The 18,239-nt window shown below is 41.2% G+C and overlaps 1 protein-coding gene across 1 annotated transcript in view; it reads right to left on the minus strand.

Annotated features, from left to right (window-relative positions):
- LOC122564275 (coagulation factor XIII A chain-like) overlaps positions 1 to 18,239 on the minus strand; it is a 100,582-nt gene that overhangs the window by 21,126 nt on the left and 61,217 nt on the right. The window contains exons 8-12 of the mRNA XM_043718950.1: positions 14,263 to 14,437; positions 11,378 to 11,516; positions 8,292 to 8,395; positions 3,327 to 3,415; positions 1,316 to 1,469 (exon numbers count right to left, since the gene is read on the minus strand). Of these exons, the coding sequence (XP_043574885.1) occupies positions 1,316 to 1,469; positions 3,327 to 3,415; positions 8,292 to 8,395; positions 11,378 to 11,516; positions 14,263 to 14,437 (661 nt within the window). The remainder of the gene's footprint in view (positions 1 to 1,315; positions 1,470 to 3,326; positions 3,416 to 8,291; positions 8,396 to 11,377; positions 11,517 to 14,262; positions 14,438 to 18,239) is intronic.

Here is an 18,239-nt window from a genome sequence, read left to right on the forward strand (position 1 = left end):
AGCAACTGCTCCAGGTCAGCACTTTCTTATACACAAACCTCAAAGCCGAAGAGATCCTTATAAGGCAAGATGTTGATGAATCCTCAGCAGAATTCCAGTCAATCCTAATAGCCTTCAATCCTTATTTCAGTCCCGATAATCTCTTTATTGAATGCGCTGGTCTAACCAAGGATCCCAACAGTACATCTCAGTACATTACACTGAAAATTTACGGAATGTCATCATGGAAGACAAAGCACCAAAGGTAAGCTTGTCACTTGTTACAGTAAGTTCAAATTTAGGATCTGGCCTTTCACTTAAAAATCACTTTGGTGCAACATTTGCTAACAATGATAAAGTTATTAAAGACACTTTTTGAAGTTACAGGATCAGAACAAACCCTTTATGAGTTGGAAAGCACATGCCCAATTCAATCTTTTACAGTGGTTACCAGACATTCCAGTCCAAGCCAAGGTTATAGCAAAATCCATTCTGTGAGGAATGGTCATGCCCAGATGATATTGCTGTTCTTAGTCAGACCCTCAATAATAGTGACACCAAGTCCATCAAACTGTATCACATTTCAGTCACATCCTCATGATGAAGCAGAGTAACAGCACAGCAGGAAAGAAAAGGATACACTCTGGTTCCCACTATTTGGTGGGGTGCCTGTCCCACAGAGGTCTCTCCTCATTCCAAATCTTTCCCCATCTCAATCCTCCCCCTCACCCCGTCCCAATCTCTCCCCTTTCCCCATCTCAATCCTCCCCCTCACCGCTGTCCCAATCTCTCCCTTTTCCCCAATCTCAATCCTCTCTCTAACCCTTGTCCCAATCACAAGCTTCTCTCCCCATCTCAATCCTGAGTGCCAACACTCCCTTCCTCTCCTCTCTTGACCACTGGGCTGTGTCCCCAAGGATCCCAAACTGCGGACTCCTGCCACGGCTGCCCCACAGCTGCTCACTTGCCGGGTGGGCAGTTTCTCACAACGTCAGCTGGGAAAGGGAATAGTATAAATTCCAATGATCGAGGTCCTGCTAACATCACAGAATCACAGGACTATAAAAGGGCACCAGTCATCCTGCTTTGCCTGTACCAGTTCTATTACATAGTGCTAATTTCCCACAGTTCCCCCATATCACTGTGCACCATTACTATCAAAATAACCATCAATGCCCTAATATGATCAATAAGAATCCTACTGCTCCAGCCTTGGCGATTTTGGCCTTCCCATCTCTGGTAAATATCAGAGTCAATGATACAAAGTACTACCATTAAGAATTAGATTTCCATTTTTCATAAGATTTTAGACTACCTTAAAGATGTGGACCCTTACCCTCTTCATGTTTGTATTGATTGGTGATGTCTTTCCTGCTGTCAGATCCAATCTCCTTGGTAAGAACTAATTTTCCAATTTCATCGGTCTTCACATCGCCCTTTATTAGGGAGCCATCCTTCTGTTTGTTCCAGTAGACTATGTCACTGTTTACCTTCAAGCAGAAAATCAAAATTAACTCAAACTATGGTAAATATTTTGCAATCTATTATTAGATCCACCAACAGGAAATTATTTCATAGCCTGTAATCCCAGCAATTAGCTTATTGAATTATACTACATGTTCCTTTGGTCATTCATTACAAGCAGAACAAAAATTGTATTCAGCCTGCCCGAGCTTGACTACTTCTTGATATGATTCTGCACTTGGGCAGCAGGTGCTGAAGAATTCTGAGTGTTCTAACAGCCATAACAACAATAAATTTAAGATAATAATTTAGACTTGATGAAGGCATCAATTGATCACACACAGGGACCGATGTTTTGCAAACAGAAAGGAATATGCTTAGTCTTGCACAATTTTTGAATTCTCCAGGAACCTGAGGAGTCAGTTGTTCATTCTTGCTTTCACCATGGCAACACTTTGGCCAATCATAGTCAACTTGCTAACCAATCAACACACTTGTTGCCGGTTGTATAAATTATTGTGCTCATCTGAAATGTGGCATTCTTGCCTTTGCCCTGATGAGTGCAGGACCAGAAGCTTCATCAACCTTTAAATTACTTTTATATGCTTTCGATGTGGAGGAAGCAGGCTCCAATGGGCTAACTTTGCTCATTCCGGGCAGTCCCTTGGTTGTGTCACTGCCTTATATAAAGTTACAGACGCAAAACAGTCAAACAATTTCACTTCACAACTGCTGCTGCTCCCATTGCTTTACTGATCATGATCATGTTTCAGGTCCTGATCATGTTTCAAATACCATTTGAGGTATCCTCAAGGTACATCTTCACTCTCCTTAACTGCCCCTTTATTAACATTTATTTTGCCTGGTATCATGATCTCATTTGTTATTTAATCGCTCCTATCTTCCACCTTATCTTTTTGTTCTTACAGTCCAATTCCCACCTCTGAACTTGCTTAAAATCTGTTATATCTAGGATCTTTGCCAGTTCTGATGAAAGTTCACCAACCTGAACCATTAACTTGGACACTGTTGAGTATCTCCTGCATTTTCTGTTTCCGTTGCCAGTATCTGCAGTAATTTGTTTCAGGAAGGCCAAAAAGGTTGACAAGAAACACAAGTGAACGTCCAAGCATGAAGCATTAGCAGGGGGTGGGGCATTAGTGGGATATGGCAATAGTCACAGCTCTGAAAAGGAAGGTTTGTTTTTTAATTGAAGAAAGAAAGAGACAGAGAGTGAAAGGAATAGAAAACACATTCAAATTAGCAAGCAGAGCTGGTGATGTAGTACTGGACTAATAATCCATTGCACTAGGCTAATGTTTTAGGGAGGCAGAAGTGAGGACTGCAGATGCTGCAAACCAAAGTTTAGATCAGAGTGGTGCTAGAAAAGCACAGCAGGTCCACCAGCATCCGAGGAGCAGGAAAATCGACATTTCGGGCACAAGCCCTTCATCAGGAATGTTTCAGGGACATGAGTTCAAATCTCATTGTGGCTGATGGTAAAATCTGAATACAATAAAAATCTGGAATGAAAAGGCTAGACTAATGGCTACCATGTAACCATGGCTGATTTCTGTAAAAACCCATTTGGGAAGGAAATCTGCCAAACTTACCCATAGTCTGGCCTACATGTGACTCCAGGCACACAGAAATTTGGTTGACTCATAACTGCCCTTTGGGCAATAAATGCTGCCTTAGCTAGCATGGCTTACACTCTATGAACAAATGTTTCGAAAGAAAACATTGTCTTGAATAAGGAACAGAATTCACATCTCTGCATCATGTCATAAAGTAAATCTTCAGTAACAAAACTGTTCTGCTGGGACTTGTTTATTGCTATAAAAGTCTTGAGGACTGCTACATACTGTCAAGTTGCTACATACCTCCGCGTAAATGAAAGGAGCATCGTATGGCAAGTAAACCTGTCCATACTTTATGGCATTAACAGAAGCTGGTCCACACCTAAACATGCCTAAGGAAAGGAAAATAAATTATCAAAACATCACAACTTACTGGAGATAAGAAATAGAAAAAGTTGCAATGTGACATCAATTAAACTTGGAGTAAAGGAGGTTCAGTGGACTCTTGATCTATGTGCACCAGAGATTCACTCCAATGATCCCTGGGGAGGGATTGTTCTATTAGCAAAGACTAAACAGGCTGGGACTCTACTCACTGGAATTTAGAAGATTGAGAGGTGATCTCATTGAAACATTTCGGATTCTAAAGGGGCTTGACAGGTTAATTGCAGAGAGGATGTTTCTCCTCATGGGAGAATCTAGGACCAGAGGGCATTTGTCTTAAAGTAAAGAGGAGCCAACTTAAGACTGAGATGAGGAGGAATTTCTTCTCTCAAAGGATTGAGTGTGTTTGGAACTCCTTGCCATGCAGAGCTACGGGGGCAGAGTCCTTGTGTATATTTTACCATTGCGATAGATAGATTCTTGATCATGAGAGGAATCAGGGTTATCAGGAAAGTGGACGTGAGGAGTATCAGACTGAATGATGCAGCAGGCTCGAGGGGCCAAATCTCTCATTCCTATTTCTTATGGCTTCATGGGCAGGTTTGGGTGAGGTAAACAAAGAAAAGCTCTTTCCATTAGCCAATGGTATAAAGACCAGTGAGGAGCACAGATTTAAGGTTTTGGAGAGGGGATGTGGGAGGATGTGAGGAAGTGCTTCTTTTATGCAGTGAATGGAATGAAATAGATCTGGACTTGTTGCCTACAAGGGTGATGGAAGCAGAGACAATGACAATTTTAAAAGGCAATTGAAAGAAATAAACTCCAGGGTCAGACCATGGGAATGAAACTGATTAGATTGTCTAAAGAGAGCTGATTGAGACTTGATGGGCTGAATGGCTTCCACAATAACTCTGAAATATAATGCGGTCCAATATTAGAGATGGAAAACCAATCGCATTAAGCCAGAATTAAATGCACACTCTCATAATAAAATATGCTATTTTCGAATATCCTGCTCTAAACCTTGCTATTTACAATAAGCTTAGCATTCAGATCATCACATATTGATGATATTCAGTTAAGCAAACACAAGACAGATGATCAGAAGAAGATAGACCACAGTTGTTCTACCAATGATTGTACTGTCATATAAATGTCAGAAGCCACTAGTAGCTAGGGGATGGTCAATGTGGTGAAGGAGGTAATGAACCAGGAAGATCTTTGTTTCTGGAAAGAGTTGGAGTTGACGGAATGTATGGTACAGATTCCAGAGCATTTAGGCTGCTATGTTTATGATAGTCCGGTGTCACTCTCTTGTGTAATGCATGACTTATGATATTCTGGCAGTCATTCTCTTGTGTAATGCAGTCAGTGTAGTCTGTGTCTGTGTGTGTGTGTAAAGTATACAGTAACATTAATAAGTCTGTGACATGACAGCCTTGCAAACAGTACTGCAAATAAATATCACGACCCCTGGCTCACAAATCTATAGCAAATGTTTAAAGGACTAACATACAGAAAACAAATCGGAATGATAAAAGATGGCTTTATCTATGAGTGCAATCACCAACATTAAAAAGGAATTGTCACCGTTCTGTACACAAATAATTGATATATGAATTTCAAACACAACCCTCAGTTTAACACTATGTCAGGGCATTAACAACCTAGGGGAAGGGATGGGGTACAAAATAATTGTTGTGTTCCTGAACTAGTAGCTCAGGACTCAGTTAACAATCTGCAGACATGATTTTAAATCTCACTCTCGGCAGCTGAGGAACTTAAATTCAATCAATTAAATAAATCTGGAGTTTTGTAGCCAGCAACATAAGTGGTGACTATGAAACGGTGAGTTGTCATAAATACCCAAACGGTCCATACTTTTCCTTTTGGGGAATATATCAGGCAATTTTTCTCCAGTCTAGTCTAGATATGACTTCTGACCCACAGTGTGATCCTCTGAAACAGCTCATCAAGCCACTCAGTTGGATTCAAGACAGTTCATTACCACGTTCCCAGAGGGAACGAAAGGTAAGCAATAAATTCTGGCCTTTCCAATAACACCCGTGCTCTGTGAATTTCAGAAAAAAAAATAAATGAGGAGACTGGCGGAAAAGGAACAGAAAGCAACAAAAGGGTTGTCCAGTTATTCAATCCCAAAAACTGGGAGAGTTTTGGCAATTTTTGCTCATGCCATTTCCCCTTAAACATCTCCATAGAACATATTTAAAAATAAAGCAGTGATAAATTATTACAATGAATATAGGAAAGAAGGCATTTGGTTTAACAGTTGACTGATATTTCTCCAAAATGATTCTATGCATCATCTTTTATACCGGAAGCACAATTTCCCTTGCCCTTTTCCGAAATCAATGTCCTGGTTCTTTCCCAATCTTTTCTCTTTTTCCAGCCTTACCAAAATCAATTTACTCTTCCATCTTTGCTTTTGTTGCAAAATGCACACCTGAAACAGCCCAATCTTTCTTCCTTGCAGAGGTGTTGAATAATCTGCTCTATTTTTGACCGCGTTTTCTCTTTTCATTTCTGATTTTTGGCACTTTCATTTCTTTTCATTTTTGTTACCAGCTGTTCCCTTTTCTTGATGCCAATGAATTCCATGTAAGCAGCCATGTAACCAATACTTGTGTTTGATTGGGGGCAGCTTTGGTAGGTCAACTTCATGTCATGGGGACTCGGTGTGCTGCGAAGACCCTTTGAGGGGCACACTCAGCACCTTGTTGCTCCTTTTAGGCCCATCCAGGGTAGCAAGGCCTGAGGGGGTGATGCCAATCATACCCTGGTCCATAAGAGGCATAACAGGCAAGAGGAAGATTTTGCCGTTTCGCTGTCTGCGAAGGCAGAGGATGATGGTAGGGTAGCTCAGTGGTTAGCACTGCTGCCTCACAACATCAGGGACCTGGTTTCCATTCCAGCCTCCTGCCTGTATGGAGTTTGCACGTTCTCCCAATGTGTGTTTGCATTTCCTCCAGGTGCTCCGGTTTCCTCCCATGGTCCAAAGATATGCTTGTTAGGTCAACTGGCCAATTTAAATTGTCCATAGTGTGCATTAATCAGGAGTACATGTAGTGTAATGGGTTAGGGGGAATGAGTCTGGGTGGGCTACTCTTCGGAGGGTTGGTGTGGACTTGTTGGGCCAAATAGCCCGTTTCCACACTGTAGGGATTATTTGATTCTAGGTGGTCCTGTTTATCGTGTCTCAACACAACACCAAGTTCTGACCACTAGCCTGTGCAGATACCACCCATAAAGAGCGCACCCCTGGGTCCCCACATTAAACAATGCTGAGTGCAAAAATCAGCCAGGTCTGCTATTGATGGGCAATGGGAAATGGGTCAGAGCTGTGCACCTGGGAGTCTGTAATGATGATCTACACTCAAGCGTCAGACAAAAGCAGGAAAGTCTTTGACTATCTGTGTTGGGACAGAGGGCAGCAGCCTCTGAAACTCAGAAGTCATTTTCAAGATACCCTTCTGCTCACCCCCAAACAGGGAGGGGACTACCCAAAAGGTCACTGAATATGCCCTCCCGTTTTCTCCCTGAGGCATTACCACATTTGTGGTCGAAGAAACAAACCTTTAAATATTGCACCTGGAAATATTCAAATGTTCCTGGATAATCTCAACTCGGGCTGTCCAGGAAGAAAAACTGCAAGCCTATCATCTGAGCTATTACGACTCCAAACTGACATCACCGTCCTCAGTCAGTCCCTCAGTAAGGGTGTCAGCATGTCCATCAAACTGTATCACTTTTTCAGTCACATCCCACAATGTGGCAGAGTAGCAGCAGAGAAGGAAACTCTCTCGGACCCATTATTTGCTAGGACACCCTGCCCTAACTGCCCAAAATCTGTGCATTGAGATTTAACGCATCCAGTCACATGATGACCCACAGATGAAACCCATGAACCTGAGCCGGCATCAGTCTTGAGTTGAGGGACAGTCACCTACCATGTTTGAATTAAAACAATGTCAACATTCTGGGTTATTGAGAAAACTGTGGAGACAATATTTCCTCAGAGAAACAAGAGGGGAACCAGTGCAAGATGTTTTATGTGTAGCCTAATTCTATCCTAGTATATTCTGGATATTACTATATGGAGATTACTCCTTGGCATCCAGGAGATATCTGGTTTCCTTGGCCTGGCATTTGTTGTTCTGGAATGATGCATACTCCTGTCCACTATGGAGGTTATTCCATCAGCTTGACCATATTTCTGGCTCCAGTGTAATCAGCCCACGAATGGGAGCTGGGCTGTTCAGTCACTTCCCACCCCAGCCTGAATCTACAGGCTCCATAGTTCCCTCCATCAATGACTAACTGGCAGGCCCCTGCATCCTCACTGGTAGCACAATGGGCTGAATTGGCTTATTCAGTGCTTTATGATTCTGTAATCCTGTGTTCAACAGATAGACAGCAGGAAGTGTAGCAAAGGCTGTCTCCCCTCAACCCCCAAATGCCATTGATGGTCCAGTGATAGTAAACAGCCTGTGAGGTGATGTTACAACAGACCGAATCCCCAACCCAGATTCAGCAACAATGACAAGGCTGGGAGATTCAGATTGTCCAGATTTTACTAATGTGATGAGCACTCCATCCTTTTATATACACAAAAACCAAATTATTTTCATCACCATTACTGGGTTTTAGATAATCACTGTCAAGATGAGGACATGTTAGAAGCAATAACCATTACAGTGATGCCCAAATTGTCATGCAGTGCCACAGGTATATGTTTGTGTTTCATATTTCTCAAGGATATGGGTCTCTCACAGTTCACTGGGAATCAGGGTTAGGTATGTTTTTATTATAGATATCAACATCAGAAAGACATAGTTCAAGAGACAAAATCCTGTAGTGACCCACCTTCACTTGTTTCCTGAGGTGTTGCATCTATTACTTGCCATCCACCATATTCTGGCGGTAGATCAATTCTGGCCATCCAACATTCATTCCAGCAGTGGTAGTTCCTAGTTATGGTGACCAACAAGACAACAACATTGGTAAACTTCGCAAGTGTAAAATATAATGTAGGAACCAAATGTGGTTGTTTTCCTGCCATTTTCTGCCACCTTAATATTTGAAAGCAGAATTGGAAAGGAATGGTCAAATTGCATCTAACAGCATCTTGTTCAGAACTGTTCAAAGTCACAAACTGAAAATTACAAATGTTACAATTTTACTGAGAGAAATGATGGGACGTTTGCCAACAATGTCAACATGAAAACGAGTTGAGATCTGAAATATTTTCTTTCAACTCCAATATCCAGATTCAAAATGTGGCACACAGCTTGGAACAATATAAATACCGTCCAATTAAATCAATTCCGTCTTTGTTTTCGATGACACTACTGTTGCATAATGTACACTACATTAGCTGGAGTGTTTTTTGAATATCTAAGTGTCCCTGTGTAGCCACGCTTTCAATTATTCAGAAATAAATTTGAGTAATCAATGTAAAATTTTAAATGATAAATGGTACAATGTACAACTGGATAACAGAATACATTCAAATTTATCTCCCTCTTTCCAGATTATAAAGGCTTTGATGACAGCTACAGATTACTTTTCTTGCCAGAATACATCCCGAATCAAACTAGGAAAGGGGAAGGGTCATATCAAGTTCACGACCTGACCTGACACAACCTATTGGCCAATCAAACCCATGCCCACTTTCCAGCCAGTTAAACTTCGATCCTATAGGATCAACATCAACCATTCATGCCAAACAGGCTATGCTTATTAGATGGCTGATCACAAATTACTCATACATTGTACCACAAATGTCACTATCTGAAATGTGTATCTAACTTGCATCGCATCTCACTGGGTAGGTGGTGTGTTGCAGCCGTAGTGTGTGGGAGCTGTTGGACTCCTGTGTGATCTTCAGCAACTACATCTGCAGTGAGAATTTACAGCTGATGAAACTTCAACTTTGCCTTGATGAGCTGGATTCTGAATTTCTGATACTTTGATACAACAGAATGAGTGTTACTGGACACTTTGTTCTAGAAGGAAGGCACACCCACATGGCGAGACCAAATTACATTGGTGGTCAGGAATAGGAGGGTGTGACTGCAAGGAAAGCAGCAAAAGGGTTCTACAAAGTAGCAAGGAAGTAGCCTTCACCTTTGCCAAAGAGTTCAATGTTAATGCAGCTTGCGTGCATGAGAGTAGAACTCCAGGAAGAATGAACGAATGGACCACAACAACATGATGCAGGAGCCAATTAATTTGGGTACGGAAAAGAAAGGTAGCAGCAAGGTCCATTACATTTGGGAGATAAATACAGTTCCCTGCAGCTGAGATCATGAGTCTCAGGAGTAGTATTGCCTGCCCAGTGCCAGGATTCCTCAGAGGAATTGGAGGTACAGGAGGAAGGATGCAGTTGTCATGGTCCACGTGCGTACTAAAGACATAGCTAAGACTAGGACAGCAGTTCTGCCAATATAGTCTGAATACCTAGATGCTCAATTCAAAGACAAAACCTAGATTTCTAACTGAACCAGGAGCAAATTGGCACACAGTAAATAAGATTGGAGATGAAGGCATGGCTTAGTATTAATGTGAGAGAAATAGGTTTCAATTCATGAGGATTGGCACCAGTACAGGGGGAAGAGGAAACTGTTTTGGTCAGTCCTCATCTGAACTATGTTGGGATCCATGCTTGAATCATATAACTAGGGCTGTATGGAGGGCTTTAAACTAAATAGAGAGCCGGAGGGTTGTGTTCAAGGGAGATTTAGAAATTTAAGAGGAAAGTACAAGGCAATATTGCAGGGTAGCTAGATAGATAATGATAACCAATGAGACAGAAAGGATTAGAGCATAAAACATAACAGCGCATCAGCAAGATCAGAGTAGACCAAAAAGATAAAAAGGGAGAATTAAAAACATTTTATTTGGATGCTCACAGCATTTTTAACAAGATAGGTGAACTGAAATCTTCATGATTTCAGGAAATAAATTATTATGATATAATAATCTGTACGGTTACAAGGTGATCAGGACTGAGACCTAAACATTCAAGAGTTCTTGACATTTCCAAAAGATGAGGAGACAGAAAAGGAAATGGATTAGCTCTGTTAGTAAAGGATGGTGAAACAGTGATGAGACATTATCTTAATTCAAAAGATTACAATGTGGAATCAGTTTGAGTGGAGGAGGGAAGAAACAAAAATACTAATGTGAATAGTTTTTAGACTCCTTAACTTTAGCTATACTGTAAGATTATATATAAATCAAGCTAAAGTGGGTCCGTAGAAGAAAGATAGCACAACAATCATGTTCAGTTTCAGCCTTCATGTGGATTGCACATTTCAAAGTGGCAAAGGTCGCCTGGATGTTATGTTCATTGAGTATATTCAACACAGGAACAACTGTACGTTCTGGAACCAACCAAAGAACAGGTCATTTTAGACATGGCAATGTGTAATGAGATAAGATTAATTAATTACTACGTAGTAAAAGGTTATCTCGGTAAGCGCAATTATACAATTTTACATTAAGTTTAAGACTGAGAAAACTGAGTCTAAAATGAGTGCCTTATACTGAAAAAGAAGTAATATTAAGGTTATGTAGACAGAGCTGACTGGAGCCGACTGGGAAAATATAGTCAGAAGTAAGACAATAGTGGTGAGACATTTAAAAAGACCATCAACAAAGTTAGAGTCATCAGATCATCATAAATAGGAGCAAGAGTAGACCATTCAACAACATTGCCCCACTGTTTATGCCAGTCTTATGTCACCACAACTTGCAAGACATAATTACGTGTGTTTCCAGAACCAGGGAATGCACAGACAATGGTGGAATTGAGATTAAGCAAGCAAAAAGAGTAGGTCAAATGATCTTTGTCTGATAGGAAAAGAACAGAAGTGCTATATATAAGTGATGTTATTTCTGAATTTAACAGAATTAACGTGATAAAGTACATGGTTAATGGTTCTCACCAGATTGAATCCTTAGTCAAGTTTGTATCTTTCTTCCCATTTTCATCAAGAATGATGTCAGTGGTTAAATTAGCATCATTGTCATGTGCTGAGGAGAAGTTTGTTATCACTCTTCCTGGTATCCCCAAGCAGCGAAGAACTGGTCCGAATGGAAAGAACATAATATGTTAAATTTTTATCAGAAGCAAGTAGGGCTATCTGTGAATGAAAACTCTCTGACCTCTTAGCACTTTGATTATCTGATCAATACAACTCTAAATCAGGAACAGAATCAGGAATTTTGACGGTACTTGTGATACAATGGTAGTGTCCCTACCTCAGAGCCAGGAGGCCAAGGTTCAAATCCCATCTGCTGCAGATACATGGAATAACATCTCTGAACAGGGTGATCAAAAATATCTAAGGTCGTGGATTTAGAAAGATGGAGTGGTGTAGAGGGGTCAACATTTTGCTCAGAATCCAATGCCCCAGATTAATGTTCTGGGGAAAGGGGTTCAAATTCACCATGGCAGCTGTTGAAATCCAAATCTAATATAAATCTGGAATTTAAAGGGCTCTTGTGGTATAATGGTAGTGTCCCTACTTCTAGAGAAGAGTTCAAGTTCCATGTACTCCAAAGATGTGTCATAACATCTCTGAACAGGTTGATTAGAAATATCTATATCAAGAATTTAAAGAAATGCTATTTGCTCATCCCTATCAAAAGTGAATTTAGTCCAACTTACAATCTTTGTAACAATTCTGAGAATACATACCAAGTGCCTAGAAACAATTTCTATTATGAATTTAATACCTTTTCTTTACGCTGGGTGCCTTGCAATCCAGTTGAAGGGTACCTTTCCCCCCTTCACCCCAATCAATATGAACATGTAAAGGACCTTATCTAATCACGTCGCCCAGTGGCAGGTGGAAGGGCATGCCATGGGGAACACAACAAGGAGACCCTGAGGAGATCATTCTTCATTTCTGACAAGGTTGGAGAGTCCTCCATTCAAAGGCAACTTAGTTCCTGACTATGGAAACCAGCAACAGCAAGGGAAATGACTACTGACAACCACCATTTTCCATCCCTGTAGACAACACTCCTCCCCAGTAACTCCCAACCCCACCCTCACCTTCACCGCCATGATCCACCAGCCCCCATCCCTCAACTGGGACCCAGTGATGATACCCAGCCTCGGTGGGGGGGGGTGGGAAACAATATACAGACAGGAGCCACCATCCCCCATTGGCACTGCAAGATCTCTGGGTCACTGGTCCTGGACTAGCCCAAGTTTTTCCAAGTACATGATTGATATTTAATTTGGCAGGGCCTGCTCTGAAAGAGACAAGGCAGAGCACCTTTCCAGCCAGCAGATACAAACCTGTGGGCACCTCCATCAAATCCATTCTCTAGTATTGTCGCTGTGCCCAATGTTGACCCTAACTTGTCTTTCCTGTACACTGATCAGACCCTGTAAGAGTAATGTGCTAGTGTATATCTTAAAGGGAACTTTACGTGCAGCCTATTTGCCCTCTGCACACTTTATGCATAGCTTTACAGCAACTGGGAATTTAAACAGATTAGAGGGAACATTATCTGTGATCCAGGTCAGAGACCATGCAGTCTCACAGACCTATAGAACAGAATGTTTTTCTCATTACTCAGAACTGCCAAAGTAAAAACTATTTCCTGCCATACTCCCTCCTGAATGTTTCCCAACCTGATTTAGGATTAAATCACCAATCCTTCAGCATCAGTAAGCCAAATCCTGCAACTCTCTGCCTAACAGCACTCATGATTAGGTCTTACACCATTTGATCATTCTCCCCACATCTCTTAGCCATGTGTCCTCCTAGCTATGGGAGGTGCTTTTTACAGTGTCACACATTAACCCTTACAAAGCCAAATAGTACAACTGCATTTTAGTGGATGCATTTTTGTTATTGTGACTGTATTTGTGTTTGTGAGTGGAAAGACAGAGACACTTCATGTGACTGCACAAGCTTGATACATTTGTGCAGATCGGAATAACCTCCCCCATGTTGGCTTTGGTGGAAGTTTTAGGGGGCAGGGGGAGGGGGAGTGGTGGGAGCCCCACCCCCTGCCTCAGTGTAGACCACTTTGAAAAGGCTTGCAGATAGTCTTCCTGTTCAATGATTGATGCTCTCTTCAGGTCTTGTCTAGCCATTTCTCTAATATTCACCCAGTGACAGGCAGGGTAGTCACAATGTGGAAGGCCTGAAAAGCAAACCCTATTTAGGCAATCATTCAGATTTCATTTTGGCTGTCTCTCCATCAAAGCCAGTCAGTGCCCGATTGTAGGGAGCCAACATTGGGAAGGGGTTACGTGGCAAGAGTGAAACCCTTATTGCCAAATCAATGCTCTCCTCCTGTGCAATCCCTAGCTCACAATACTGATCCCATCATCACTCACGTGGAGTCTGAATCCCTCAGTGATCTCCCAGGAGGCAGCATTGCTTCCTTGATAGTGTTAGTTGCAATGAGAACTGTTGCCCCCTGACTGATAGTCATTCACAGGGATGTGGTTTCTGCTGCCAGGGACCTTGATCCCAGCAGGGGGGCTTGCCACTTTAATTCAGCAGGCCTTATTGGAAGGGGGCAATGCAAGATGCTGGTCAACTCTCCAGCCAATGGGAATAGACCTTGGCTGACTCCATTAAATGCCTCCCTCTGTGTGTGTCCGTGTGTGTGTGTGCGTGTGTGTGTGCATACGTATGTGTATCTGTATGTGTATGCATATGTGTAACAGCGTGGGCACAGAGAGACAGACAGACGGTGTGTGTATATATGCCAAAGCATACAAATACCCAGCTATGATTATATAAAATGCAGTCCTCAAACTATGTTCATATCCAACTTGGTAGGAGACAGAAGCTCTCACCTGTGTTCAGTACAGCAGCAAAGACCCAGCATTGTCCATAACAAACCGGCAGCCCCGTCTCGGCATACTGCTGTAAAATTTCTCTGCTGCTATTCCAGGCTGTGGGGGATATTCCATTTGTGTACTCCCCATCCCAGCATCCAACAAGGACACCACCATCATCTTTTGAATTTATCTGGATTGGGGAGGGACATTGGTTGGTCAAAGAGAGTAGTTTATTTTTCACAGGATATATTTAAATTAAATTACTGTAAAGACATTGCTCAGAAACAGTTTCAAAGTTATGTTCTCCAATTACTTATCACTTTGAAGTTTGCTTTTCAAATTGATGAAATCATATTATCAATGAAGTATTGTAACATTACCATGCTGTGGATTTGAAGATGGTAAACAAAGACACTGTCCAACACAAAAATCTGTATGATGCATGGTTATTTTAATTTTGGATGATTTGACATATGTTCATAACAATCATTTCAGATCCTCCCTGGTTTGAATTCACTTGAACGGATTTCCACAGATTTTGATGTTCAGTTATAATCTCATTGTTGAAGCTCTGTGGATAATTGTGGATACAATGGTGCTGTGCAGCACTGTTCAAACACCCACCATCATCAATCACAGTGGTTTCACAAGCTGAGATCTTAACAGTTGCACTTACTAAATTCTATCAGCCAAAAACATTTCTTCCTAAAACTGGAATAGAACAAAACTGAACTCCCAAACATATTCTTGACAACTCCAATCAGGGAAATGCATGTTGTGTTCTTTATTTTGAACTCCCTCATTCTGCTGTTCTCATGTAAACTTAAAAACGGATGGTATTGTAGGTATTGTAGAAATAGTTTTATAGTGTACCCATGTTCGTTTAAGTAAGGAAATCTCGGGAGCAAATTTCCGGTGATCTACCAGACCACATCCTGGGCTCATCATATTCACAACTAAAAGGTGGGTGCTGCTTCAAGTGGGGTAGAGAATTTGTTGCCTTGCCTTAACATGGCATGAATGAGTCCAATATCTTCCATGCTTGAGAAAAGGATTTATATCTGGTACCACAGCCATAACCCTATCACCTGGTCCCCTTTTAAATTTGGAATCCCTCCCCTTTCACTATCCAAGACCCTTTAGCAGTACATTTATTGAATGTCTGATTGACCATTTTTCCTGTGGGTCTCTAAACAGTAAGTGATGGCAAGTTATTCTACCACAGGAGCATCACAGTCAAATCCATTTCTGTGGTAACTCTCATGGACAAAGAGGGAGTAGTAGTGAATTTAAATTATGATTGCTTTTCCTCTCTTAAGCCTGAGACAGCAAGGTATTTTGTGATTTAGTCCTTTCTTTTTCTAGTGTCATCTCTTACTATGGAAGGCTGAAGGTTTGTCAGGTTCTAAATCTTTGAAATAAATCTAAACACTTTAAGATGAAATCAAAGATAGGGCTCATTAACAAAACGGACAAATGGCAGGAGAAATCCTTTGCTTGTCAATCTGTATAAACAAGAACTCAGGAAGTTATGGAAAACAGGATTAGAAAGGACATGGATTAAAATGACAAATTTTGGTTAATCCAGCAGTACTTAAAAAAAAATCAATGCATAAATTACATCTCTGAGATTGTCTTCTCTTCAGTGAGCTAATGAGGTAGGTGAAGTAAAGCCCACACCAATGGACAGTTTTGTGATCCATATTGGTCCAACACTACTACTTTCTCTCAAACATATCACATGGCCATGTCACACCTCAGCTTACTTGGAGGGGTTGCTGTAGCTTAGTTGGCTGGATAGCTGTTCTCGGATACAGAATGATGACCAACTTTGTGAGTTCAACGCCCACAATGGCTGAGGTTATCCAGAAGGATTTGCCTTTTCAACCTCTTCTGGTGTCTAAGGTATGGTGGCTCTCAGATTAAACCACCTCAAGTTGTCATTCTAATGAGAAAGCAGCTCCATGATCTGGTATGACTGCAGTGACTTTACAGTCACTTGTGAAATGCTAATTTCTGAAAGAAATCAATCTTATTTGAATGAATTGATGGTAACTGCTTCCATTGCTACCCGAGGGAGTCTGATCCATTGATTGACCCTTCTCCCACTGAAAACTTGTTTCTGCAGATTACTTTGGAATTACTCTTCAGGTTATGTCTCTGGTTCTAACATTCTGGACAAACTGAGATAGTTTGTCATGATCTGCATTATAAAGTCCTTTTATATCCCAGAAACTGAAATTGTATCACCTCCTGACCTTGTCTTTTAAGTGAAAATGTGCCCAATTTATGTAGCCACACCACACAGTCAAGTCCCTCCATCTCCAAAGTCATTCTAGCTGCTGTCTGTGGTGTCCTGTTAAGAGCTGCAATACTCTTACTGTCATATACACATACACTGGGGGGGGGATTCATTTCATTCAACAATCTTTTCTGTCAAAAAAAAACCTGACCTCAACTTAAAATAATAACAGATTCGAAGCAGGATCTCACACCCAAAGTGCATTGTCTAACCTGCGATGTCACCTCTTGTACATTGATAAAACCTTTAATTATCTAGGGAAAAAGACTTGAAGGGAATCTGGATTTTGCATTTTAATCAGCAGACTCTTCCTAAGTGATTAAAGGATTCAACAAGGGCAACTAGTTTTAAAATTGTTAACTTTTTGCCGATAAATACCGTGTCTTACACCTCTCTATCATACCATACTTTAGGAGGAAACTGAGCTCCAAAAGCCTGCGGTTTCAAATAAGCCTGTTGGACTATAATCTGGTGTTGTGTGCTCTTTCACCTTGGCCACCCCAGTCCAACTCCAGCATCCCCACATCACTGTATTCTAAGTATGATTGTACCAATGATTTGCAAGGATTATCACAGTTAGCTGCTGCCAAACACAATTGTGATGACTTCACTTTATTGTCAAATAGCATCCTCCAGTTGTCTTTTGATTCAACAAGTATGGATCCATGTAGCTTATAGTGCACAGGCTCCGTCAGACATTGCAGTGTTTCTTACACAGAAAGTACATGTACATGCACTTTCAACTCAACAAAATGGTTCATTTCTCATGGACATGTTCTGACCAGAGTTAACCTGTTCAATTTAAAATTTAAACAAAGCCCAGGAGTTAAATGTTGAGAGTGCAGTGCTGGAAAAGCACAGCAGGTCAGGCAGCATCCGAAGAGCAGGAGAATCGATGTTTCGGGCATAAGCTCTTCACCACTCCTGATGAAGCTCCTCGGGTGCTGCCTAACCTGCTGTGCCTTTCCAGCACTACACTCTCGACTCTGATCTCCAGGATTTGCAGTCCTCACTTTCTTCCGACAGTTAAATGTCAATTATCATAATGTGGTGCATTCTGCATGGCAAAGCCTCTAACAATCAGAGTCCATTTGTCAACTCATTAGCACTCTCCCCCCCAACACAGTGTAAATGTTGGCTTTCCCCTTGAATTGGTACTCTTATGAGTGGTTCTGATGAGTGCAAGACCAAAGGCTTTCAGGAAATGTGTCTTTTTTTCAACAAAACTCAAATAGTAACTTATCAAACTTCAAACTGATGCGGTTCAAGAAAAGGACTGGCATAACAAATGATTCAAAATGGAATTATTCTTCAATCAATGATCTACGTGACAAACTAAATTACTTTCCTCATCAATTCAGGGATTGCCTTAAAATTCTCAGAATGTGATTAAGTATAACTAAGGAGTTAGTACAGCTGATAAAGTCTAAGCCAACAGCTTGGAAGTTGCAAAACAGTAACAGTTCTACCTGTACTGTCAATGTTATTAATCATTGGTCCCCAGGTTCACTGTCTGGCATGAGGTACAAGAGAGTTTCTGTCAGTAATGAAAGTTTCTCCATGAGATGGGAAAAGAAACTTTATGATCATGTGCAGGTTAAATGAGTACTTCTCAATCCATTGAATATTAGTTTATTTATAAAACACTCTAGGTGAAGGAATGGAGTGTAGGATGTCACTAGAGTTGAAG

This window comes from Chiloscyllium plagiosum, chromosome 29, assembly GCF_004010195.1.
Source record: "Chiloscyllium plagiosum isolate BGI_BamShark_2017 chromosome 29, ASM401019v2, whole genome shotgun sequence".
In the NCBI taxonomy this organism is placed as follows: domain Eukaryota; kingdom Metazoa; phylum Chordata; class Chondrichthyes; order Orectolobiformes; family Hemiscylliidae; genus Chiloscyllium; species Chiloscyllium plagiosum.